Source organism: Plecotus auritus, assembly GCF_963455305.1.
Source record: "Plecotus auritus genome assembly, chromosome: 1".
Taxonomy (NCBI): domain Eukaryota; kingdom Metazoa; phylum Chordata; class Mammalia; order Chiroptera; family Vespertilionidae; genus Plecotus; species Plecotus auritus.
Genome location: NC_137770.1, coordinates 5,967,546 through 5,993,608, shown reverse-complemented (window position 1 = coordinate 5,993,608; position 26,063 = coordinate 5,967,546). Strand labels below are relative to the sequence as shown.

General features: G+C 43.2%; 1 protein-coding gene across 6 annotated transcripts in view; it reads left to right on the top strand.

Moving 5' to 3' along the window:
• The window catches only part of DICER1 (dicer 1, ribonuclease III), a 69,614-nt gene that overhangs the window by 4,826 nt on the left and 38,725 nt on the right, over nt 1-26,063 (top strand). For 4 of the 6 annotated variants that reach the window (XM_080670999.1, XM_080670997.1, XM_080671000.1 and 1 more), the window contains exons 2-7: nt 14,851-14,914; nt 19,659-19,847; nt 20,446-20,608; nt 21,478-21,608; nt 23,603-23,737; nt 24,131-24,291. In XM_080670999.1, coding sequence (XP_080527125.1) covers nt 19,704-19,847; nt 20,446-20,608; nt 21,478-21,608; nt 23,603-23,737; nt 24,131-24,291 — 734 coding nt within the window. In that variant the 5' untranslated portion in view covers nt 14,851-14,914; nt 19,659-19,703. Of the gene's footprint in view, nt 1-14,850; nt 14,915-15,828; nt 15,928-19,658; nt 19,848-20,445; nt 20,609-21,477; nt 21,609-23,602; nt 23,738-24,130; nt 24,292-26,063 lie in introns of all 6 variants that reach the window. The other 2 variants (XM_080671001.1, XM_080670998.1) reach the window with 1 other exon arrangement.

Genomic DNA, 26,063 nt, shown 5'->3' with positions numbered 1-26,063 from the left:
GCCGCATGTGGCCCGCGGGCCGCAGTTTGAGGACCCCTGGTATAGGCAGTCAGGGTTTTCCACATGTTCGCTGCCAGGCTTTAGGAATGTGTGTTGGCCTAAAAAGTAGGGCTGCTTTCGTGGTGGTGTATCCTCAGTGAATGAATGCAGAGGAAGTGATACAGTTGATCCTTGAACAATGTGGGGCTTAAAGGGCGTTGATCTCCCCACCCCCGCTGTGAATACCAAATCCTTGGTGCTCAAGTTCCCTATGTGTAATGACCCTCTGCAACCGTGGATCAAAAGCAGTACAGGTATCCTATCTTCCTATCTAATAAAAGAGCAATATGCAAAGTAACCATCACCCTGCTACACCCACGAGCCACGCCCACAAGCCAATCAGGAGCGAGTATGCAAATTAACCCCAACCAAGATAGCTGCGGCCACGGAGAGAGCAGGAGTGAGGCTTGGGTTTTCTCAGCAATGGAGGAAGCCAAGCTTTCCGCACACCCTGGCCAGCCCAGGCCTCCGCTTAAGGCTACAAAGTTTCAATTATAGAAGATAAATAAATCCCAACAGAAATGGCTGCCGCCACCAGGCTACAAAGTTTCAATTGTAGAAGATAAATAAATCCCAGATACCAGGGCCTCTGCTTGGGTTGCCGGGGGGCATGGCCGGCCTGCAAACCACCACAGGCCCCACACCCCAAGGGCACCCCCACCCTGGTCCGGGACACCCTTCAGGGCCAGCTGGCCCCCACCCGTGCACCAGGCCTCTATCCTTCTATCTAATAAAAGAGTAATATGCAGATTGACCATCACTCCAACACACAAGATGGCTGCCCCCATGTGGACACAAGATGGCCACCACAAGATAGCCAGCAGGGGAGGGCAGTTAGGAGGGACCAGGCCTGCAAGGGAGGGCAGTGGGGGGCGATCAAGCCTGCAGGGGAGGGCAGTTAGGAGTGACCAGGCCGGCAGAGGAGGGAAGTTGGGGGCAAACAGGCTGGCAGGGGAGCAGTTATACATCAATCAGGCTGGCAGGGGAGTGGTTAGGGGGTGATCAGGCTGGCAGGCAGAAGTGGTTAGGGGTAATCAGGAAGGCAGGCAGGCGAGCAGTTGGGAGCCAGCAGTCCTGGATTGTGAGAGGGATGTCCGACTGCCTGTTTAGGCCCAATCCCACCGGGATCGGGTCTAAACGGGCAGTAGGACATCCCTCAAGGGGTCCCAGATTGGAGAGGGTGCAGGCTGGGCTATGGGACACCCCCCCCCCCGGTGCACGAATTTCGTGCACCAGGCCTCTAGTCTATACTAATAAAAGGGCAGTATGCTAATTAGATTGGATAGACTGGTCTTCCTTCCAGACAAAGCCACGGTGGCAGGGGCTGAGGCAGAGGCGGTTAGGGTGATCAGGCAGGCAGGCAGGGGAGAGTGGTTAGGGGCGATCAGCCCGTCGGGAGAGTGGTTAGGGGCATCTGGCAGGCAGGCAGAGGTGGCTAGGGGCAATCAGGCAGGCAGGCAGAGGGGTTAGGGGCGATCAGGCAGGCAGGCAGGTGAGCAGTTAGGAGCCAGCGGTCCAGGATTGCGAGAGGGATGTCCTACTGCCAGTTTAGGTCCGATCCCACAGTGCAGTTGGACATCCCCCAAGGGGTCCCCGATTAGAGAGGGTACAGGCCTGTCTGAGCCCCCCCCCCCCCCACTCCTGCACGAATTTCATGCACTGGGCCTCAGGTTTATTGCATAAAAATCAGTGTATAAGTGGACCCTCATTTTGATGTTCGAGGGTCAGCTGTATTTTTTAGGGGTAGTGTAAGAAGGCCTTTGTTATAACATATTCTTGTCAGTGAATTGTTGGTTCTCTTGATATGTGCAGTTGCTTAGGGCAAGGATAGCTTAGCATCATTTAAATACGTGACTAGGAAGATGCCACAAGAAAGCGTTGTTTGAGGTTGTCTATAAAATTTACTAGAGATAAAACATGAAATATTTAAATTTGGCCTTAGTGTTTGATTTTTGAGACTTGTAGTGACATTAAATATCTGTGTTAAGGTTTATAGAATAATAAGGATGGACTAGAACAGTACCTGGCATACAGAATGTGCTCCGATTTGTTCAGTGAATAAATTCATTTTTATTACTTTTTGAAGTATTTAGAAACTAACACAGTTTTATGGAGAATAACATTGCTTTTATGTTAAATTTTTTAAAAGATTATTACTGCCTTGGCTGGTGTTGCTCAGTTGGTTGTGCGTTGTCCGGGGCACTGAGGGGTTCCAGGTTCCATTCCTCAGGGCACATGCTGGGGTTGCTGGCTGGATCCCTGGTAGGGGCGTGCAGGAGGCAGCAGATCAATGTGTTGCTCTCACATTGATGTTTCTCTCTCTCTTCCTCTCTGAAATGTAAGATGAAAACTTTGGGAAATAGTCTTACGAAGTAGATAAAGTCAGATTTTTGCTTTGAATGGATGGCAGAATCTTTCAGAGACAAGTGAGTCTTTTCACCTTCTATATCTCCATCTAGAACAGCTTAGTAAATGTTTGTTAATGGATGAGAACCTGATAGAAATTGTTTAACTTTTTCTCTTTGATCCTTTTGATACCCTGTGCTGTGAAGTCCTTTTTGCCCACTCAATTTGCTTGTCTGCCTTTTGCTTATGGATTTGTAGGAGTTGTTTATATATCCTACTCTGGCTTGCTTTTTCACTCCCTTAATCAGACCATTTAATGAACACAAGTTCTAATTTTATGTAGTCCAGTTTGTCCATGTTTTTCCTTTATGATTGGTGCTTTCTAGAGCTTGTCTAAGAAATTTCAGCTCACCCCAAGGACATAAAGACGTATTCGCCTATGTTTTTTCCTAATAACTTTATTGTTCAATTTTGTACATTTAATCTAACTGGCATTGATTTTTTGTGTGTGATAATGAAGTGGGAATAAAGATTCTTTTTTCTGTCTGGATATACAACCTAGCTTCTATTCAGTACGGTATTGTTTTTGTCATTAAGTAAGTAAGCTTATATATGTGAGTCTTTCCATATTTTATTCTGTTTCATTGTCTATTTTTGTGCCAGCACCCACACTATCTTAATTACTGTAGCTTTATAGTAAGTCCGAATAAATAAATTGATGTTTTTTTTAATGTTGAGCCATCTTTGCATTCCTGTGGCAAAACACAAAGGTCGAGATGCGTTTTCCTTTTTAAATATCTCTGGATTCAGTTTGCTAGGATTTTGTTTAGCATCTTTATGTTTTTTGTTTGAGAGATGGGGCTGTACTTTTACTGTTATTAGATTTTGGTGTCCAGTTTATGCTGGTATCATAGAAAGAGTTGGGAAGTATTCTCTCTTACTTCTGTCCGGAAGAGTTTGTTGTTAAGATTGAAGTTATTTTTAAATATTTAGAAGAATCACTAGTGAAGCCATCTGGGCTTGGAGTTTTTAATAATCCATTTTTAATAATCCATTTTCTTTAAAAGGTAAAGACCTCTTCAAATTTTTGTTTCTTTAGATGTTAACTTGGGTAAATTGTGTTTTCCAAGGAATTTGTCCACTTCATCTAAAGTATTTCCTTGAGTGGCCATGAGAAAGTAATTGATGCTAAAATAACCAAATAAAACTTTGCTTCATTTGGAAAAATTACAACTTTTTATGAGATAATTAAGTAACATAAAGAATATTCTTTGCTGTGTGTATGAAATAATAGTCAGTGGTTAATGACACTTCAGTTAGGTTTTATATATTCTTAGAAGTTAGGCACAAGTGTGATTTATGTGGACAAAGTTAGTTCCCTGAAAACTAATGATATTCAACAGCTATTGGTAGGTTGGGAGCGCCATCCAAGCCAGGGCACATAGAAGTGATGGGGAAAATGAGACATTCTTGGGGGCTAGCTATCTGAATCTGTGAAAGTAACCTCATGCACATTCTTGTTAGCCAATAGTCACTGCCCCTTTAATTATCTGGTCCTGCAAGACCTGTTTACCTGTTTACTACCCCCATTTTAGAGAGGCCATAAACCCTGAACAATGCAGGTTTATCAGTGCTGGCACCAGGCCAGGCTTTAGGTGTGCTCTCACGGCCCCCACCCCAACACACGGGGCTTTTTGCAAAGCCCGCGAAAGGTCTGGAAGTCCCATCCCGTATTTGGGGGACAAAGAAACCCAAGGGTATAAAGGGAAAGCTTCCTCCATATTGGCTTGCTCAGGATTTGGAGAGACACAGTCTTCCCTGAGTCACTGTACCGGTACATGTGAAACATCTGAAAATAAGGGTTTTTCCTGTGTCTCCAAGTGCTCCTGTGTGTTCTTCGGTCGCCTGGTAAATTCTGTAGCAGAAGAATCCACCAATGAGTGCATAAAACATGGAACAACAAATCAGTGTTCCTCTCTTTCTCTTTCTCAAATCAATCAATAAATTTTTTTTTTTAAAAAAAGCTCTTGATTAGTATGTGAAATTTGTAATTAATCGGAAGCTAAATTTCTAATCTGACCAAAATTCGTTTTTGATTAATCCAACCCTGGAATTATAATTTAACATATGCTTTATTGTTCTTTGAAGGATTGTTTCTAAGTAACAGTAAAAATAAAAATAAAGTATAAAGTAGGAGTATCTTAAAAACATTTTGGGAGGGGGACAGTCAATAATTCATATGGCTTCAACTTCCTGCAGTGCATGCAATTCTTTCTCCTCACCAGCATCTTAGGCATTTTTTAGTGATTTGCACATCTGACTTGGCTAATGAATTAAATGTATGTGTTGTGGATTATGTAGGGGAGCGAGAGGAGTCTGGGGCTGACATCGTTGTAGATCCCATTATAGAATGAGGCTGAGACAGAGGTGAGGTCATTGGCCCGAGGTCTTACAGGCAGCAAATGGATTCAAGCACCCCTCGGACTTTACCTTGCTTCCCTCTCTCACGTGGGTTTGTTCTGTAATGTATTGGGTTTAATTGTAACTCAGTTGAGTGAAATAAGACTTGTTAGCTTAGGAGGCTGCATTTATTCTGATGCTGCTGTTTTTTTCTACCCAGAATTCTTGAATTTCTGTAATGGAGGGTTTAAAATTTTGTTTTTTTATTGTATTTAGCAATAGTGAATCTTCATCTTTCTTTTTAGATTAATTTTTGTAACAGCCGGAAGTTCCTTGGCAGCTAAGTGTGGCTTTCCAAGTGGAAACGCGTAGCAGGCAGGCCAGGATAGGGGATCGGAGCAAGAGATGGGGCCCGGGAAGGCCCTGGTTCCTCCAGGGTGGGGTAGGTGGGTGGGGGTTTGTGCTACAAGGGACTTTCAGTGCATAAACAGGGCCAGGCCAGGCCCCCGGTGTGAGGAGAGGAAATGTTTGTAACAGGAAAAGGAATGTCTGCTCTCAAGGAAAGAGTTAGGGTTCGGGAGTCCCCCCCTTGTGTTTAGCTGTCCTCGTCTGTGGGCCTTGGTACATAGTTAGTTGTCCTGGGCTGAGGTTAACGAGGTGAGAGCCCTTGTGTACACTGAGAAGAGAGAATCCGAGGCCCAAATCGCGCGTAGCGGACAGGACGGGGCTCAGTCCCCGCAGCGCCATAGAGAAGACCCTTGTGACCTAGCTCCTGCTGGTCTTAGTTTCATTGTCTCACCGCTCTCCTGTGGACAGTGCTCCAGCATGCTGCTTCTCGCAGTTTCCTCAACTTGACCCGCAGGGAGTCCTGTTCCCAGGATGCCCTGTACTGTCCCCTTCCAGCCCAATGCTGTTATTTCTCCGTCTGTAAAACCGAACTGCAGTCCGCTCTCACCTTCTCCATTCTCGGACTTGTACTAGGGGTGTCTTGCTCAGTAAATATTAGTTGAATGAATGAAAAATTTAAGGGCCAGGAGGTAAAACAAAGGTTTTTAAGTGAGGAAAACCACCTTAAATATTACTTTTTATACTACTCTGAAATGAAATGGGATATACGTTCTATTTTCTGTGTTCTACTGATAGCTAAATACCGATTTATCAGTACGTAGTAGAGTTTTATTTTTAACTTTAGGTTTTAAAAAACTTACAGAGATGTAGGATTGGAATAGCCTACATTTACCAGTATTTATCAATTTGTACATTTGCATTCCAGGCCTTGTGCTCTTCACTACGAAATATTTGAGGTATAGTTTCTAAGAACAAGAGTATTCTCTTACATGTTTGCCATACAGTCATTAAATTCCGATAATTTAACATTGGTAATATGAAATGTCACCAGTGTTCCTCTAGGGGGGCAAGTGGCTTTCCCTCAATGCTCTAGCTCAGCGGACGGGGACCGAGTGAAACGGACAAAGGACGGATTAGCTGGAGAAAAGGGTTATTTTTCATGCACGCAGGAGCTTCCTAGGGAGAAATAAAACCCCGAAGAAGTGGTCAGGCTTGAGAGCGCATATGCCATTTTAATGAAGGGTGGTAAACTGTGGAGACGGGACAAGACAAAGGAAAAGGCGTTTGGACTTCTAAGGGGTGGTAAATTGTGGCAGGTAGACCTGGGAGGGACACTGAGGGAGAATAAGGGTTATTTCAGCAGGTTTGTTTATGCGGATTCGAGGCCCTGGCATCTCTCTCCAGTGATTAGAGTCATCTCTTCCTGGTACTGGGTGGGAGAAAGGGACACCTGTACAATGGGACACGTACGGCCTGCTTCTAGGCAGAAACGGGAGGGCAGGGAGTTCCTCCTGCGTCTGCTGTTTGTCTTGTCTTCGGCTCAAATTAATCCTTATGCCAGAGTGACCTATTTTGAGGTGGCATAGTCTGATCCCCTTTAATCTCAACTATGTACATTGTGTTTAATTGTCATGTCTCTCTTTTTAAATATGTTTTTATTGATTTCAGAGAGGAAGGGAGATGGAGAGAAAGATAGGAACATCAGTGATGAGAGAGAATCATTGATCAGCTGCCTCCTGCACGCCCCCCACTGGGGATCGAACCCTCAACCCGGGCATGTGCCCTTGACTGGAATCGAGCCAGGGATCCTTCAGTCCACAGGCCGACGCCCTATCCACCGAGCCACACCAGCCAGGCCTGTCATGGCTCCTTACTCTTAATCTGATGGTTCCTCAGCTTTTCACTTCCTCGCTGCCGGCATTTTTGAAGAGCACAGCCGTTGTTTCTAGAGAGAATCTCAGATCTGTTTGCACGTTTCCTCGTGGTGAGGTTCGGCTTGTGCGCCGTGAGCAGGAACGCCGCGCGGAGGGCGTTGCTTTGTAGCTCTGCTGTGGCGTTGTTCTCGCGGCTCCCTACCTGTGGTCTTCCAGTTCCTCACCGTTGGGGGAGGTACATGTCCCAACGTTGGTGATGCTAACTTGGCACTTGGGCTAAGTTACAGTGGCATCTGGCAGTCTTCCAGTTCCTCACCGTTGGGGGAGGTACATGTCCCAACGTTGGTGATGCTAACTTGGCACTTGGGCTAAGTTACAGTGGCATCTGGCAGTGTTTCTAGTGAAAAATTTCCGCTCTGGCTGTGGTGCTTTCCATGTCAAATAGGTAATCTGGGCAGAGCTACTGTGACATGACGTTCTTTTGTGACCATCACCCTATAGTTTCAGTGCCCGTTAACGACTCTTGCCTCGATTTTCAGTTGTGATGGTCAAAAATGATTTTTTCCTGTCATTCCTTCTGCACTTACTAGTTGACACTGAACGAAGTTTTATGTGGATTTTAAACCTAATAAAATACATTTCTAAGAAACTATAATGAGAAGAACTATTTGAGTCCTTGGGTTTTCCCAGTTGTACTGGAAACCGCAGAGCTTTAAGTTGTTGCTGAGACGTTTTCAAGGTTCGTGTCGGATCCGATTGCATCCACGGAGGAGACGATTCTGTAGTGGTTGGGCGGTCACCCGGAAGGTTAGGAGGGGAGGGTGAGTGTAGCTGTCTGACGTCAGGATTGCCATTGGACAAACCCATGCCGCTCTGGCTGTGGTGCTTTCAGGTCAGCCTGAACTCTTCTTTCCAGGGGAGATGCGCCAGGATGGAGGCATTAAACTTACTAAAATAATTTGGGCTATGTAAAGTCTTTAAACAGTAGGAAGTATCTAAGTTGAAATTTTCTTTGACCCATAAAGATACATGTTAATTTAAAGTTAGATAAATAAAATTTATTCTCAACATAGTGTTAATCAATGAAAATATATTTATGGCTATTTCCAGCTTTCCTTGAATTTGGTGTAAGTCAAGTATGAGATTATCTTTCATTTCAGAGTTAGCAGTTTTGGGGTGGAGGGAGAGCAGTAGCATCTAATAGGGAACAGAAGATACGATGAAGCCCTGATGTGGGTGGTGTGGATAGCCATGTGTGCTGGCCGAGAGGGAGTCCAATGAGAGAAGTTCGGAAGGAAGCTCGGGGGTGGGGAGGGAGGGGTGTGGCCCCAGAGGGAGCAGCTCATCTGTGAAGGCTGGGAGACGTGCGCCGTGGTGTCTAGAGAAGCAGGTACCATGATGGCTGCTCGGAGTGCACACAGCCGTGGTGTCTAGAGAAGCAGGTACCGTGATGGCTGCTTGGAGTGCACACAGCCGTGCTGTCTAGAGAAGCAGGTACCGTGATGGCTGCTCGGAGTGCACACAGCCGTGCTGTCTAGAGAAGCAGGTACCGTGATGGCTGCTCGGAGTGCACACAGCCGTGCTGTCTAGAGAAGCAGGTACCGTGATGGCTGCTCGGAGTGCACACAGCCGTGCTGTCTAGAGAAGCAGGTACCGTGATGGCTGCTCGGAGTGCACACAGCCGTGCTGTCTAGAGAAGCAGGTACCGTGATGGCTGCTCGGAGTGCACACAGCCGTGGTGTGGCGCTTACTCCTTGCCTGGAACTTTCGATGTTTTCTTTTCTGACTCCACATCGATTAAGCATCCAACATATGGACCAGTCTGTTAGGCTCATTTTGTCTCAGGACCAGACCTGCCTTCAGTATTAAAATGGCCATGTTGCCCTGCCCAGTGTGACTCGGTTGGTTGGGCATTGTTCCACGCACCAAAATGTTGCCGGTTGGATTCCCAATCAGAGCACCTGATTGGGTTGTGGGCTGGATCCCTGGTAGGTGGTGGCATGGAGGAGAAGGCAGCCCATCCATGTTTCACTCTCACATTGATGTTTCTCTTTCTCCCTCTCCCTTCCTCTCTCTGAATAATTAAAGAAAAAGAAAATGTCTGTGTTATATTGTGTTAAAATCGCTTGACATAGAAGTGGCCCCTTTGTCCTCATGGGTGGTCTTACGTGGTGTAGAAGATGGGCAGAATTGAGTAAAATTCCAGTACTTGTTGAACAGTGTTTTTATTGAGTCAAATACAGAAACTTGGAATCAAACCTTAACCTTAAAACTCCCCGTGAAAGCTCGTGGGGTGCTAATTATTTACCTCTCTTGAAGCAAACTGCAGGGGAAAGGTCACGATAGGGAGCTTGGAGGGAAGTGGGGTCTCTGTGCCATTTTGATGAGTTGGAATGTTGTCTTTTTCAAAAGTATTCCAAGTAAAGGAAGGGGCTGTTGGCTGGCAGCCTAGAGATACTTCTATGGAAATTGTGATGGATGGAATTTGTTAAAATGGTATTTGACCTGCATTCAACTTCAATTTCTGACAAATCTAGTTTTAGGCATAATTACATTGCAATGTAAACATAATATATTTATGTTACAGATTTAGAGAAACCCATAAATTTGTTTGATTCATAGAGTAGTGCAAGAAAAGAAGGCTATTGAATTTGTGGTTTAACTTACAGAAACTGGGGTAAAATTTACCACAATTAATAGCTTCAGAAGGGAGAAGTTTTTATTTTCCAGTTCCTAAAACCGAATCATATATCTCTAAACTGTTGTCTTTATACAAACCCTTGAAAGTTTGTTTTCCAATTCTAAAAGTAATAAAGTGCTCAAATTGTAGGGAATTTTAAAATGCAGAAAAATTTTAAGGAAAAGAAATTACTCCTGGCAGTAATCATATCCTCAACTTTTGAGTGAATATTTTCTCTCCATTCGCCCCTCCCTCCCTTTTCTTTTCTTTTTCCTTAGTTTTTAACTTGAAGACATAATCATAATCTTATTGTAAATAAAAATGTTCTGCTTTTTTTCATTGGATCCCATAACATAAGCATTTTTGTTAATTATAAACTCACTATGTTTAATGACTCAATTGAATTGGATCATGTAAAATGAACCATGGTTTACCAAACCATTCCCTCATTCATTGTGAGACAGTTACATTTGGGGTGGGAGTGGGAGGGGCATTATTTGCTGTTATAATTGGTAATGTTGAAGGGAACATTTCTGTATGAAGTTTTTGTATGTGTTAATGTTGTAGGCTAGATTAATATGCAAGGATTTCTAATTAATGACAGAAATGACAAATAAAAATGGAAATCTGTGATTAAGTATCTAAAGATATTGGTGTTTAAATTCTTGAAGTTTGAATTCCTTTTCTCTTCTCTTTGGTCTCAATCTTTGTTTGACCTTAGTCTTTTCATAAGCTATACTCACCAAATAGTAGTTAATAAATCCTTAAAATATTTATTTTGTATACTATAGAAATTTTGGATATTTCCATCTTTTTGTATGTTTTCTTTTTTTACACTTTATATTTTCAAAATGTGTCCATTTTGGTGATGATGATGATGGTAATTTCTTGCCCATCTGGACCATTTTATTGCCTAAGAAACAGTTAAGGGAAGTAATATTTTCAGTGATGTCCGTGGAGCCAACAGAAATAGTATATAGTACTTTTTGTTGTTTTTCTTTGCTTTTAAAGAAAATTGGTGCATACAAATCTATGTAACTTTATTTCACACTACATACTATAGTTTGTGATTTAGATTTGCTTTTTATCCTACCCTAAATTCATAATGTCTAGGTGGTTCAGAGTTCGGGGGTTTTCATGTTTGTTGGGTTTAAATACTGTATAAAATCTTGTATATTTTAAATTTATATGAGAATATATTTTCTGTGCTGAATTTTAGAATTAATAAAATATTTTAGGTTTCTTTAAGACATTCCTTATAGTTTTAAGAATTGTTTCAAAACATGATTCTAGATAGAGATGGGAGTGTGGTTTTTAAGAAACTACCACTTAGTGAGCATTTTCTGTGTTGCAAACACTTTTCTCCACCAGCCTTCATACATACATGCATGGTCCTATTTGACCCTCTAACCGCCAGGCGTTCCTGTTTTGTATGGAAGGAAACAGCCTTAGAGAGAGGTAGTGGAGGCTGATAAGCCTTGGTCTTCCTGACACTGGACTCCCTGCTGGCATGCAGATGACTTTAAATAAAAGATACTTACAAAGATAAAACAGGCCTTGCTTTCTGCATCCCCAGTTGCCTTCCTAGGGGCCCCTCCTACATCCTGGGCCTCTGTGAGGAGGGAGGTGCTATATATGAGAACCTGGTAAGAGGTGAGAGCATCAGCTGGACTTAGGAAGTTATCTTAAAACAGCTGAGCCCTGCCCGGTGTGGCTAGTTGGTTGAGCATCATCCAGTGCACCTATAGGTCCCCAGTTTGATTCCTGGTCAGGGCACATGCCAGGGTTTGGGGCTCAATCCCCAGTAGGGGACCCATCAGTGTTTCACTCTCATCTGTGTTTCTGTCTCTCTCTTCCTATCATTCTAAAATCAGTAATACATACATATATATGTATATATATATATATATCTTGTACATATATATGTATATATGTGTATAATTATATATATACACATACTAGTAGCCCTGCGCAGGAATCTGTGCGCCAGTAGCTCTCTGCCGCCCTCCTGTAGCGCCCCCTGCCCCCCCGCCCCATAGCTTGCTGCCCTGCCCCCTCCTGTAGCTCTCCACTGCCTGCTTGTAGTCTGCTGCGCCCCCCTCCTGCAGATCCCTGATCCAGTCATTGTGCGGTCGGTTGTTATGCCTCTCAGCGTAACAGATAAAAGCATACTCCTCTCTCATCATATAGGGTATATATATTAAAAACAGTGGGACAACTTTGGATCCTTTCTATGTGCAGATTTCTTTTTTAATAAGGCTGTTTGCTCACTTAGCTCCCCCTTCTTTTTAAAACTCTTTTCCCCAGTATAGTTGAAGTTCCATGAAGTGGAATTTTGTTATTTGGCATGCATACTATATAAGAACTGGACGTGGTTTGTTTTGTTTTTAAGCTGATGTGAAAATAGAATTAGAAACAAAATCTCCTTGCAACCCAGAAAATCTCTCCAAAAAGGTAGAAGGAAAGAAAACGGTTTTATTATGAGTGAACATTGAACCAGAATGGGATGTGCATCAGGCCAGCCCCTACTGAGCCGGAGAAGACAGTGGCTATAGCCAGGGGTGGGCAAACTTTTTGACTCGAGGGCCACAATGGGTTCTTAAACTGGACCGGAGGGCCGGAACAAAAGCATGGATGGAGTGTTTGTGTGAACTAATATAAATTCAAAGTAAAGGAGCGGAGGGGAGAGCAAGAGAACCGGATAGAACAGCCGGAGTTTGCCCACGGCTGCTATAGCCCATTCCGTCAGTGCTGTCAAGATAAATTGCTAATTTCTTTATCTTTATCGCTGGAGGTCGGTTTTGCAATTTGGAATCAGGTGGCAAATTGGGCCTATCTTTTCCTAGGAAACTTGGAGAGGGGGCTTTATCTTCCTTTATTTTAAATCCTCACCCAAGGACATGCTCACTGATTTGACATGTTTATTGATTTGAGAGAGAGAGGAAGGAGTCAAGGGGAGGGCGGGGGAAGGGAGAGAGAGAAACAGAGAACCAATGTGAGAGAGAAACCAATTGGTTGCCTCCCTTCAAGTGTCCTGACTGGGATCCGGCCCCAAACCTAGGTCTGTGCCCGGACTGGGAATCCAGCCTCCAGCCTGTGGTGTAGGGGCGATGCTCCAGCCCCCGAACCCCTGGCCAGGGCTGCACTTACCTTCTTGATTACCTTTCAGAGATGGCTCTCAGGTCCCTAAGAAACATTCCTGAGAAGTGAGTGAGAAGGGCTAGAGGCTTAAGGTTCACTGCATTTGAAAAGGACTGAGAAGAATTCTGTAAAAAAGGGATGGGGAAGGAGTCTTTTCCATTTGCCTTACTTTAACTGGGAGAATTAAGCCTCTGATTTTTAATTTTGCCTTCTACCAGCAACCACAGGAGCAGCCACATAAAGCTGTCACTTTGTATCAGAGCCAAGGTTGCCTTTAGTCCTTTAGGCTTTGATGGAGTTAAAATAATGCTTTGGAAAGCCATAGCATATTTGTTAAGTTAAACAAAAAACCTAACTTCCACGGCTGAAAGTCTTTAAAAGAAAGGGTTTATTGGGCCATCGCTGGCAAAAAAGAAGACGGGTCTTGGTGCCTGGAATCTAAACAAACCTCCAGCAGCACGGTTAGGCTGCAGAGACAACCTGCTCGTTGTCCGGAGTTTTGCAGCCGTTTTCCTACATCAAGGAGGGGAGAAAGATGGAAGCCATTCTGAAAGAATCGACGTTGGCTCTAGACCAAGAGGCCAGGAGAAGGTGGCGCTGGACAGGCTGCCTACGTGGGTAGGCTGTGGGCAAGTTTGGGGAGCTCAGGTGGACGTAAGAAGCCCAGGTCTTGGGGTCCGAAGTGCCTGGCTATTCTCTTCAGAATAATCGGGGAAGTAGCCACCTGGAAATTAATCCGAAATTCCAGCAGAGGCCAAGGAGTCTGAGCAGTCTTGCTAGAGCCAGCTCAGAGCTATTACCAGGCTAACTGTTCTGTCTTTCTCTTTCTCTCGCCTCTGTCATTTCAATTAGAACATCTCAGACTTGTTTTTCTGGTCCGTTACTAGGACCAGAGTTCTTCAAACATGCCTTAGTTTTCTCTGTCCGTTTACAGAGTGCTTCTGGCGGTGATTTCATGTCGGTGTTCGCTTTTACTTTGTTCACTGCGGGACCTCGTGGTAGTTGTGCATTTGGGCTTCACAAGAGCAGGGGTAAAACCCGGACATTCGTACTGTAAAGTTAGAGCATCAGAGTCTGTGACACTAAAGCAAGAAAACGAATGAGTTGGAAGTGTCCTGTTACCAGGTTTGAAAGTGTGCACGAGGACGCTCTCGATGCCTTTAGACTTCAGGTGAGCCGGTTAGCTGTCCGTTGGGACAAGCCTTGGTGTGGAAGGTACAGCCATAGAGTGGATTTAGACGCTAACGTGGGGGCAGTGTGTTGGTTTAGTCTAAAACTTGACAGAGTCTGATAGGTGGCTTGTCTTTCACAAAGGGGCCTATCATACAGGAGTTTGCATGTTTGTAATTTAAGTTGTGGTCATCAATTAAAATGAGAAAACGTGACCTGTTGGCTCTGTATTATGAACATAAAGTAAGTTCTCAGTGTACTTGGCATGTTAACTTTCTAATGTGTCTATACGGAACTGTCTAGGGAAATAACTTGGATAACTCGGCAGCAATGGTGAGGCTGCAGTGAATTTTAAAGGATTATCGGTTGATCGTTTTGGTTATGGAGCTTCTAGAAGGAAGGTGAATATGAATTAGAAGAGGGGAGAGTGATGCTGGTGGAGGGAATTTTATCTTACTGGGTGGCAGGGTGGCCTGGACTTACACGTGGAAGTGTGAGGTGTGCTCATGTCAGCGTGACCCTGACGTGCCCTGGTGTCTGAGAGTTCTTAAAGCCCGTTTCGGGGGGGGGGGGGTCATGTAATTTACTGTCAAGAATTCTCCTTTATGCCGGACTACACTAACAACTTGTCAGATTTCTCACTTGTATTAGATCATAATAAATACACACTTGGAAGGGCAGCTCTTTCAGACAGGTACTGCTTTCTTGGCTCCCAATAGATAGCCACATTATTTATCAGGGATCTCATTCTGATAAGTTAAACATGAAAATGTTGTTAAGTAGGAAATGTCTTAAATTCGGTTTTTACAGTGGAGTTTTATGTTCTAAAATATTCTCTCTGATTGCTTTTAGGTTGCCTAGGGTATGAATTAACACAGACTTGGAAACGGGAAGAACTTAGAATCAGCATTTCGAGGTAAATATGTACATACTTCAATAGCGTTAAGATTTCCCCATTCTGCTTGGTTAACTTCCTAGCACAGTAAGTTTGTGTGTGAAATGAGCAAGTTTAACCTCCACAGGAATGTTCTTTCAGCAACTAGACCGGCCGTGGGTGAGTGAGAGGGGACCACTGCCATCTGTTCTCCCGAGCTTGTGCTGGGGGGGCCCTGCCGCAGCTCTGAACGCCGCCGGGTCCGCCCCCCCAGCCCGCGGGTGCTGATACCTTCCCCTTCCCCCTCGTGCTTCCTTCGCCCCTGACTTAGACTCTCTTTTGGGGGGACCACCTCTCAGTTTAAATTTCTCTCCAGCATTGGTGAACTGTGTCTCGGAATTCTTTTACTCATAAGTGAGCTCTGTACTGGTTTATAGTGTGGACTTCACTGTTTTTTGAATTTGTGTTTTCAGTTTCATTTTGAGAAATTGAAATCGCGGGTAACGTTTTATAAATGTATTGAAGACCTATTACTAGATGATTTGGATTTTTCAGCGAAGTTACCTCTTCTGGTGACCTTCGTTATTTCTTTTGTGTCTGTGAATTCAGGAACTAACACATACTTACTCTTTTATTTCTTCATCGTTCTAGTCTCCATCTTTAGAATTTATTTACTTCGTTTTATTTCCTTGTATTCATTTTTAGAATCTTTTCTTGAATTTTTTTCTTTTCCCCCACATCTCTTGGAATTAGGCCTGCTATTGTTCCTTCTTTTGCCCTTTGTTTTAGAATAACTTGGTATCCTAAAATAACCCAAATGTCTTTTGTTTAAAATTTAATACAAAAATGATAGCCTTTATTCAACTCTTCATATCAATAAGACGCTCTGATAGATGTGTTTATATTCAGTTTAAGTACAGGAATCTTAAAATTGGCTATTTTGCATTTATTTTTAGAGTGGAAGCATGGGCATGCTGTGATTTTCCAATAAACTGCTGTCACAATGTCAAAATGCAGTTCAGACAACAGCAACACAGAGATCAGACATTAAAATGGTAAACCAGCGACTTAACCTGTGTGGGAAGTGGAGAGCTTATTGCACGTTGTGCCAAGTTGTTTTAATATATGGAAACTGTGAGACAGCCTCACCGATTTCATGAGTGTAAATTGTTTGACCAGAAATTTAAAATCTGTGATTGAAAAACAGTCACGTGGAGTTACTGTTGGCACTGCTAAAGCAGTTACTGTAGCCAGTTCATCTGTGAACTCTAGCACTTTCACTGACCAGCAGGGATCCAGAGCATTTCATTAAGGCCAAGTGAAGGGGAAAGTCTATTTCAACAGGAAAGTCAAAATCGGCAAAATTACAGGTTTTTCTGTTTTCACGTTATTGGATTACCTGTTGAATTTTTAAATCCTGGTTCTGCTTTCCCTAAATAGGAAGTGTATTGCTGGGGCCAGCCCCTGTATACTAAAAGAATGGAAATTAATGTACATGTTGTAACCTCATGGAAACTATACCTGGGAGGGTTAAATGGCTGGCCTCCATTTCCTTGCAAATCTCTTCTCGTTACACCTTCAAGGCCGGGAGGGATGGGTGGGTGTGGATTTCCAAACCAAATACATACAGTTTTTCCAAACTATCTAGATATAGTCTGTGATTCTGCTCTACACGTTACTGTGTGGACCAGGGGTCCTCAAACTTTTTAAACAGGGGGCCAGTTCACTGTCCCTCAGACCGTTGGAGGGCCGGACTATAGTTTAAAAAGAAAAAACTATGAACCAATTCCTATGCGCACTGCGGGCCCGGGACGCGTTGGCTGCTAAGCAGGACAGGCAGCGGCACCCGGCGGGCCGGATACATGTCCTCGGCGGGCCGCATGTGGCCCGCGGGCCGTAGTTTGAGGACGCCTGGTGTGGACATTCATGAATCTCTGAGTCAGTTCATCGAATATTTATTTACTTCACTGTATGCGTGGTCCGTGCACCAGGAAGCTGAGAGCTCCGGAGAGTGAGATGAACATCTTGTTCCGTGGAGCCCGTGTGCCCGAGAAGAAGAAGGTGTGCGTGCTGTCTGCACATACGCCATGTGGTCTGCATTACGAAAGGCGGAGAGGCCGCGTGGAGGTTTTTGTCACTCACGTGGGCTGTTTTCATTCCACGAGCTGGGTGCTGGTTGCCCTGGCCCGGTGTGACTTGGTGCCGTGCTGGCGCGGGTGTGAGGCCTAACGCTCCTGTGTGCACGGAAATCCTGGCTTAGATGGTCCTATTTCTTTACTTTTTACAACTCTTTATTTGGAAACAGTTTCAGTCTCACGGAAAAGTTGCAGGATAAGAATAGGACAAGAATGCATGCTTTACTCATTTTGCCCATTTGCTGTATCAGTTGCACACACACCCTATCTCTATCCCTGATTTCCTTTCCTGAACCAGTTGAGATAAGTTGCATACAGCATGGCCCTGTACCACGCAGTACTTCAGTGTGTATTTCCTCAGAATGAGGCTATTCTTACACAGCCCAGAGCCATACTGCAGCTGTCAGCCTCAGGGAGGTTAACGGCTGTTTTCTGCAGTTCCTTCAGCGGACCCGGGAATGGACTTCATGGCACGGACCTGCCATCGACAAGGAGATTAGTTTCTGCATTTAGCTGTCCTGTCTCTTGTAGTCTTCTTTAATCTGGAACATGTTCTTTCTTTCTTTTTTTTTTCCTTCTTTTATTTTATGATATATTTTTGAAGAATACAGACCTCCCTTTTTAAAAAATGGAACATTCTTCTCATTTGTCTTTGGACCATTTTTTCCTGGCGTTGTTAATTATTATAATGACGGTCACCTAGATGAGAAGAAATGGTGACATGCAGCAGTGGTAGGGAGGAGGGCTCCTGCGGATTCCTGGCTGTGCTGGTGGAGGAAGGTGTATTTGGAGTTTTACGAACATTGTTGCCCTCTTCTCTTTTTCCTTTTTCCCCATCCTCCACCCGGGTTTAGTCTGATTTCCTGATACTTCCTTCGATGCCTGTGATTTGGGCTGGCTGAGAAGTGAGGGGTCAGGCTTAAGCTACATAATCTCAGGCAGGAAGCAGCCTGCCGTCAGGCAGGAGGCGGATGGGGGATCCCATGAACGTAGCAGGTGGGAGGTGCCTGCAGATCTCAGCCTTGGCCTTCAGAGTGACCTGTGGGTCGCAGGCAGTTAGGTGACATAGGTTTTCATGTTGGATTCTCGGCAGCCTTGTTGAGTAAAAAGCTTGAACGATGAACCTGAGGGTGTGCATCCTGGCGGCCTGCGGAGCCGAGGAAAGTGAACGCTTAGTGTGGGTGAAAGCAGTGGCTGCTGGGGCTCTGGCTCAGTGGCGCATGAGCAGAGTGTTGCTTTGATCCAGGGAGAAGAATGACGTGGTAGTTTTCCGTGATGTGTTCGGGGTTCTCCGCTTGCCGTCCTCCTCCGGAAGGCTAATGAGAGCGGTGGTACTGTCTGGTCCACAGATGGCGCGAGCCTTGCTGAGGTCCTTGGCCCCCGCAGCCGAGTGCCCCCGTTCCCTTTCCTCAGGATCGCACTTGTGCTGGTTGGATGGTGAATTCTGGCCAATTCACCACCCAGGAGTCTCTGCAGTGGCAATTTGTGTGGTGCCTGTATGAAAGGCCCACATTTGAGACTTGTTGCTGGATTCGATGCTACAACTGAGGCCTGTAATGTCAGGGGATGCAGCGTGCTTGTTGTCAAGGAACAAAGAGCCGCATTCTTCCTTTCAGCTTCATAGAGGACGAACAGTGACGCTCCCGGCGGCACAGGGAGAAAACGCCTTCCACGGGCAAGCCAGTTCTGCTGCCCGTTGGGAAAGCTGAGCTGGACTTGGACACAGAGGTGTGACACCCTAGCCCTCTCCCTGCAGGTTGGGTGTTTAAGAAAGACTCAATTTTTACTTTGTCGTTTTACTTACCACGTTTGTCTTTGGGAAAGAAGACATGAAATCCACAGGAGTGCTTAGATGCCATGGAAAACGATCATTTCACAAAGCGGTGTGCCTTGGTTTAGCTGACCTAGGATATGCATAATTTCCTTTTACCTTAGCAGTATTATTTTTTTGATATTTGAATGTGTAGGATATGTATAATTTTAAAGATACATATTTAAATAGTTGGTCATCTATGCTAGGTTGTTATTTGAGAAAAAGACCTGTGTTTTGGTCTTTAGATGAGATAACTGTTGACAGGCATTTGAATTTTTCCTGTGCAGCCACAGTGCTAAGTGCCTTCTGCACATTGTCTCATTATTTTATCAATAATAGCACCATAGACTTTACAAATAACATTTGAAATATGTTTATGTGCATACTTACATGTTTTATATATACAGATATTTAAGAGTTGTTATACTATACATATTAAGGACAGGGTTCTCTGTCAGTAAATATAGATGTGTATTACCTTAATGGATTCAGAGTATTTCATTATAGGCATACCATAATGTGTTACCTAAATTTTTATTAATACATTTAAAATTATTTCTTGTTTGTAGTAATAATGCAGCAATAAATATTTATGTCCTTATGTGTGTACGGTTGTCTAATTCTTTCAGACAAGTTACTAGGGATAGGGTTGGTGGGTTGGAGAGAATAGAATGTTTGACTTTTAAAAACGATCCTCTTAGATCAGGATAAGCTAAAACAGTTACAGAAGAGTCTGAAAGGCCCGTAGGGGTGAGATTCTGATGTTTCTCTTGTTTCTGTGCTCTCTTGTTTTTAACCCTGCATGGGTGTGTAATGGTGTTCTTTTTCCCTCTTGTAGTAAGCTGTGCTAGAACAAAAATGCAATGAAAGAAACACTGGATGAATGAAAAGCCCTGCTTTGCAACCCCTCAGCATGGCAGGCCTGCAGCTCATGACCCCCGCTTCCTCACCAATGGGTCCTTTCTTTGGACTGCCATGGCAACAAGAAGCAATTCATGATAACATTTATACGCCAAGAAAATATCAGGTACTAATGAGAACACTAATACTGGAGCATTTTCACTAAAACAGAATAAATTAGCATTTAGTTGACACAACTTAATAAAACTCATTTACCTGTTCAAGCTTTCCTCTTCTGATTAATTTTCTCATTCCAGATACTTTGTTCTTAATAATCCTTTTCTAACATCTGCTGAGTAATTGATTTGATAGTTTTATTTGTGAAGTCCCTTATTGTCTCCCCTCTGAAAGCCTCATCCATTTGGATGTGTCTGTCCTCATGAGCTGGGTAGGAATTGAGATTGGTTTGAATAACTATGAACTGGCAGAACCCCGGTTACAATAAATGTAGTCACTCACCTAATTCTAGAGAAGTATTCTGTCCGTGCAAAAATCTTACGGAAATTGTAAATGCATTTCAACATGTTTATACAGTACAGCTCTGTATAACAGGCGTTTTAATGGTTATTATTCATATATACAGATGCAGAAAGTATGCTTTTTGGTAAACTTATTGGAGGAAGATACTAGAAAACTGGAATTTCCTGCATTAAAAGAAAATCCCATTTTCTAAAGTCTGTACTTAGATAAGAAGTGTGTAATCTTTTTTCCCACTGTATTTCCAGGTTGAACTGCTCGAAGCAGCTCTGGATCGTAATACCATAGTCTGTTTGAACACTGGCTCAGGGAAGACGTTCATTGCAGTACTACTCACTAAAGAGCTGTCCTATCAGATCAGGGGAGACTTCCGCAGACATGGGAAAAGGACGGTGTTCTTGGTCAACTCTGGTAAAAAGAAAAAGGCTTTTTCAGATTGCATGGAGGAAACTGGATGAGATTAAACTATTGGTTAAATTATTGAAAATGTTGAGTTTCACAAACCATGTACTTGTTGAAATTCTGATGGCAGAGCTGCTTATTAACTTTGTGGTATTTCTCTTAAATATTAGCTGTCTTATCCCATAGGTGTAAAACTTCAGCTTTTCTTTTAGATGTAATAGCATTTAATTCTGATTCTGCATTTCTTTTGAATGGATGACTATTGTAACATGATCTGAGTTGTGTTAGTTACTCTGTTTTTGATGTTTTTGCTTCATAAAACATGTCCAAAGGTGCTTGATTATGACATAGGTAACTTTTTGATTTATGATTGTTCTCTACCAGTTGTAGAAAGAAAGTTAAATAGTTGCTTCTTAATAGTTAAAAATACTGGGTTTTATGTGTTTGGGATTATATATTAAAATAAAAGTTTAAAATGTGAACCTGAGCTGCTAGGGCACTAATACAACCATGTCATTCCTCTCCTTTTTTATATGTCCTCAGTGTGGGATGTTCTTACTGGTGTAAATGCGTGTTAGTCTGTATTGTTTCTTGGTGAAACGATCTGATTTCATTGACCAAAACAGGAGGGGTGGATCTGGAGTAGTTCTCACTCCAGCCTAAAAGTGACATTTCTAGGTTGGGGAAAATCAGCTGTAAAGTGATACAGGGGCTTTGACGTGAGTGTGACAGTCAGGGCGGTGAGTCCAATAAGAGCATTTTGGAAATACCTAAAATGCAGGTGGTTAGGTATGATACCGAGTAATAAGGGTTTCTTTAACTGTCTGAATCATTAGTAGCTCCGAGAACCAACTTCTCCTATTTCTGTTTGTTACCAGCAAACCAGGTTGCTCAGCAAGTGTCAGCTGTCAGGACTCATTCAGACCTCAGAGTTGGGGAATACGCACACCTAGAAGTACATGCATCTTGGACTAAAGAGAAATGGAACCAAGAGTTTACTAAGCACCAGGTAAGACTTACAGAGACATCTCACTCTGTAAATCCCTACAAGTCCTTGACTTGGTTTATAGGACGCCCTGCAGCCTTGGTTGTCTGAGTTGGACTTGAAGACCCTACTCTCCTGTGCTTGTCAGCCCAGAAGCTCGCCCCGTGCACCCTTTAGCGCTGTGGGTCTCATCCCAAAGCCAGACAAAGTGCTCGTTTGTGTTGCTCTTTTCTCATAGTGTGATTGACTTGCTAGGGACGCACACATTCCGACTCTCTCCCACTTGCAGATAACGCGCTCTCAGAAAATGTGCTCTTGAGTGAAGTGTCTTGAGACTGGAGCCATTTCTTGGTGGAGCTCTTCGGGTCTTTGACGAGACTTCCTCTCACTTAACGTTGCCACGTCGCCAGCATGTGTTGAGGGTCTTCTGGGTGCTGAACGTGTGGGTGGATCTGAAGTGGTGTGGAGGGCGGCTGCAGTGTTTGGGCAGGTTCAAGCCTTGGACTAATGAGAGGGCACAGTCCACGTGCAAGTCCCAGCTTGGAGGGCAGGGCCCTCCCAGCACCATGATAGCCAACAGCTATAGTTGTCAGCTTGAACCTATGGCCCCACGTGCCTGAGTGATGTGGGCTTGAGTGAGTTCAGGTGCATGTCATTGAGTAGGATTGAAACCCAGGAGAATGTTGTAAACATCCTGACCACGCCCTTCCTTTGCCTTGAGGCATCTGGCTATAACAGTGGTCCGCAAACCGTGGCTTTCGAGCCACATGCGGCTCTTTGGCCCCTTGAGTGGACCGCAATCAGATTGAGGATGTTTTTAGCAAAGGCCAGCTTAGGAGTGCCCTAATTAAGTTAATAACAATGTACCTACCTATATAGTTTAAGTTTAAAAAATTGGGCTCTCAAAAGAAATGTCAACCGTTGTCCTGTTGATATTTGGCTCTGTGGACTGATGAGTTTGCCGACCACTGGGCTGTAAAATAAAGACCTGGCTTGTGGGCGCTGGCGCTGTGTCTGCATCAGAGAAGCAGCGTCCCACCGAGACCAGCTTTCATTCTCTTGTCTGTCTTTTCTAAGCCTCTCAGCCGCCCCCGCTCAGGGTCACCCTTGGCCGTGCTGGCGCGGCACGAAGTGGTTAAGAGCTGCTTCCTAACTAACCGTTAGCAGTCTACGTACGGTCTGCTGGTATGTCTCACATTTTGGGTTAAGTCCACATTAAAAAAGCACTTCAGTGTCCACAGAATGGTAATCTATAAAAAGAACATTTAACAGCCATAAAAAAGGAGAAAATGTTACCCTCTGCAACAGCATGGATGGACCTAGAGGATGTTATGCTGAGTGAAATGAGCCAGTCACAGAAAAACAAGCACCATATGATCTCACTCACATGTGGAATCTAATGAACAAACGAAACTAACAAGCAAAATAGAGACAGACTCAGATAGAGAGCAGGCGACAGCTCTGGTGGTGGTGGTGGGCGGGGGAGACGAGTGTGGAGGGTTGAGCAAGAACGAGAAAGCTCATGGACACGACAGCAGGGTGGCGATTGCGGGGGAGGGGTGGGTGGAGGTGGAAGAGGGTGTGGGGTATAAATGGTGATGGGAAAAAGTAAAATAGGATAAATTAAATGGAAAAACACATCTGGTTTGTGTCATCTTCCGGAAAACTTTGTCAGTTCAGTGGGGGGAAAGAAAGAAAAAACTGAATTGTTTTGTGATTTGATTCAATTGGCAGGTCTCAGTCAAAATCCGGCCGTAGGAACCTGAAACCCTGAAGGAGATTTCAGAGAGTTAGCAAAACGTGGTCTCTGCTCTTCACAGTCTGCTTCGTGTTTTCCTCATTCCACTTCTTGGTTCCAAAGTCCGAGCGTTCCCTACATGTAGAATTTTTGTTTTAATTTTGACTTCCGGATTTCTTAGTTCTCACCTGCAGTACAGGCTCCCTAACCTCCTTTCATGTAAGGGTATCCCGTCCGGTGAGTGGTGCATTTGTTCACAGTGATGTCCATTTCATTTCAGGTTCTCATTATGACTTGCTATGTCGCCTTGATTGTTTTGAAAAATGGTTACTTGTCACTGTCAGACATTAACCTTTTGGTGTTTGATGAATGTCACCTTGCAATCCTAGACCACCCATATCGAGAAATTATGAAGGTAAGTTTTTATATTTTATCAGTTTTAATAATTCAGGTCAAATTAATGAGCACAAGCAGTGTTTTTATATATCAAAGCAATAGTATTAGTTACTAATTTTGAGAACTTGGTTCCAGTGTATGAATGAATGAATATTAATGTTCATTTACATTTATAGTTTATAATAATGAGCTGTAATAAATAATCTATAATGAAACTAAGTCTATAATAAAATTTTAAGCATAACAAATCTGCCTTTGTGTTAAATGGAACTTTTAAGCATGCTACCATAATTCTGTAAGTAATATTTTTCGTGTTTGTCAGTGTTTTGGACATGTTTTAATATGGTGATGCCTTTTTTATTATGGTCTTGCAAAATGAGTTTCTTACTGTTAGTATCTTGTATTATGTTAGCTCTGTGAAAGTTGTCCATCATGCCCTCGTATTTTGGGACTAACTGCTTCCATTTTAAATGGGAAATGTGATCCAGAGGAATTAGAAGAAAAGATTCAGAAACTGGAGAAAATTCTTAAGAGTAATGCGGAAACTGCAACTGACTTGGTGGTCTTAGACAGGTATGCACTTCCCACGGCCCTGGTGTGGTCAGCCCAGCTAGAACCATTGGAAACCTCCCGTGCCTTGCACGTGCCTTGCAGGAAGTGCCTGCGTCAGAGAAAAGCAGTTCTCTGCCAGGACAGTCCTTTCGAACGCAGAGGTGTAACCCTGTTCACCCAGAGAGAGGCAGATTGAGGTGTTCCTGCCTTAAGAGAGAAGATGGCATAAACCTTGGCCCTTCATAGTTGTTGATGTTGACAAGGACTGGGGACAGGATAGTAAATTTGTGCTCTTTTCTATCAATGTGTGTGCTTTGTTCTTCTGACCTAAATGTCACGTGTGATGGTTTGCGAGAACATTACTTAGAGAATTCAGTATTTTACAATATGCGTTAAAATAATTGGAAACCCCCTGTAGTTCTGAAAATGGGTATGAATTTCTGAGAAAGATGTTAATGATTTCTAGGCTCGTCTCTTTGAGGAGGTTGTTATTTTGAGTTTCATTGAAACACACACACACACAATTTTTGATTTAAGTTCATGGAAGGGAACCTGTATAAATAAGGTTTTTAAGTAAATGAAACAAATTTAACTCATATTAAAATACCTTTATATTCTTAGCAGATATATTCTTTTAACAAGTAAAGACATATTTAAATGCTACAGTTTTCATTATTCTCAGGTTACGGATTTAAATCAGACATGGGCTATGAATACTGGCTCCACTAATTGTAAGCTGTGTGATTTCCGGTCATTTACTGTTCCTGCGTCTGTAAAATGGCATTGGCAGTGGTTTCGGGGGATCCTTCGATGATTAATTACGTAGACACCTAGAAAACACCTAGCAGTGTGCCTGGCGTTTAGTAGAACTTTGGAAAATTTTCTTTGTAGAATGAGAAAAAAAAAGGTAACGTTTCAGGTTATAGAACTTAGTTATCCAAATGCCATACAAAATACAGATCTCATAACCTTTAGGAGATGTTATTTTTTTATTTCCCTGAGCCAAAGCGATCTATGATGTAGCAGTAAAGTTGCTTTTATTCAATTTCAATTAGATTGGTAGGCCTGTACTACAAAGTCTTCAAGAAAAGTAGAGGTATTAGAGCGTTTAAGTAAAACTGATAAGTAATCTGTTGGATTTGGCATTACCTAGTTCTCTAAATGTGGCTCTTTGGTTAGGTAGAAATTCTGGTTGAGAATAATGAAAACTAGTATTTAAAAATGTCTTTACCATATTTTTTCCTTAATTAATTATTGTATGTGCTTTTAGAATATTACGTGCTACTATGTCATATTTTATGAAAGATCCAATGAATGATACTGTAATTGACTGAAAGTTGGGGGAAGCTTTCCCTATATCAGATGTTATAAAAACACATAAAAAGCAAAGTTGACATTTGCAAATGCTATACCTTTCAACTAGTATGGAAATGGATCAATTTAATAACACCTCCCCCTACCATCAAACCCCCACCCCTGATTTCTGCTTCTGAAAAGCGCCATGTTGCGTTTCTTGAGTATTTTGACCAACATTATTCCTAAGGGGGCAAAAGATGAAAGTCTAAACCTAAAAAAAACAAAATAAAAAACCTGGCATAAAAATGAATTCACAAAATTCTTTGTCGGCTTTCTGCAGTCATTCCTTGAGCCCTGACAGGCAAACACACAGCATGGACACAAGAGAGTACCGCTTCAGGGGGGCTGTGAGTCTGCCTGTTGTCCCAAGTAGGTATGCAGGCTGAACATAGGAGGTTGCTTGCTTGGTTTAGATACGTGGTGGGTCATAATGCAGC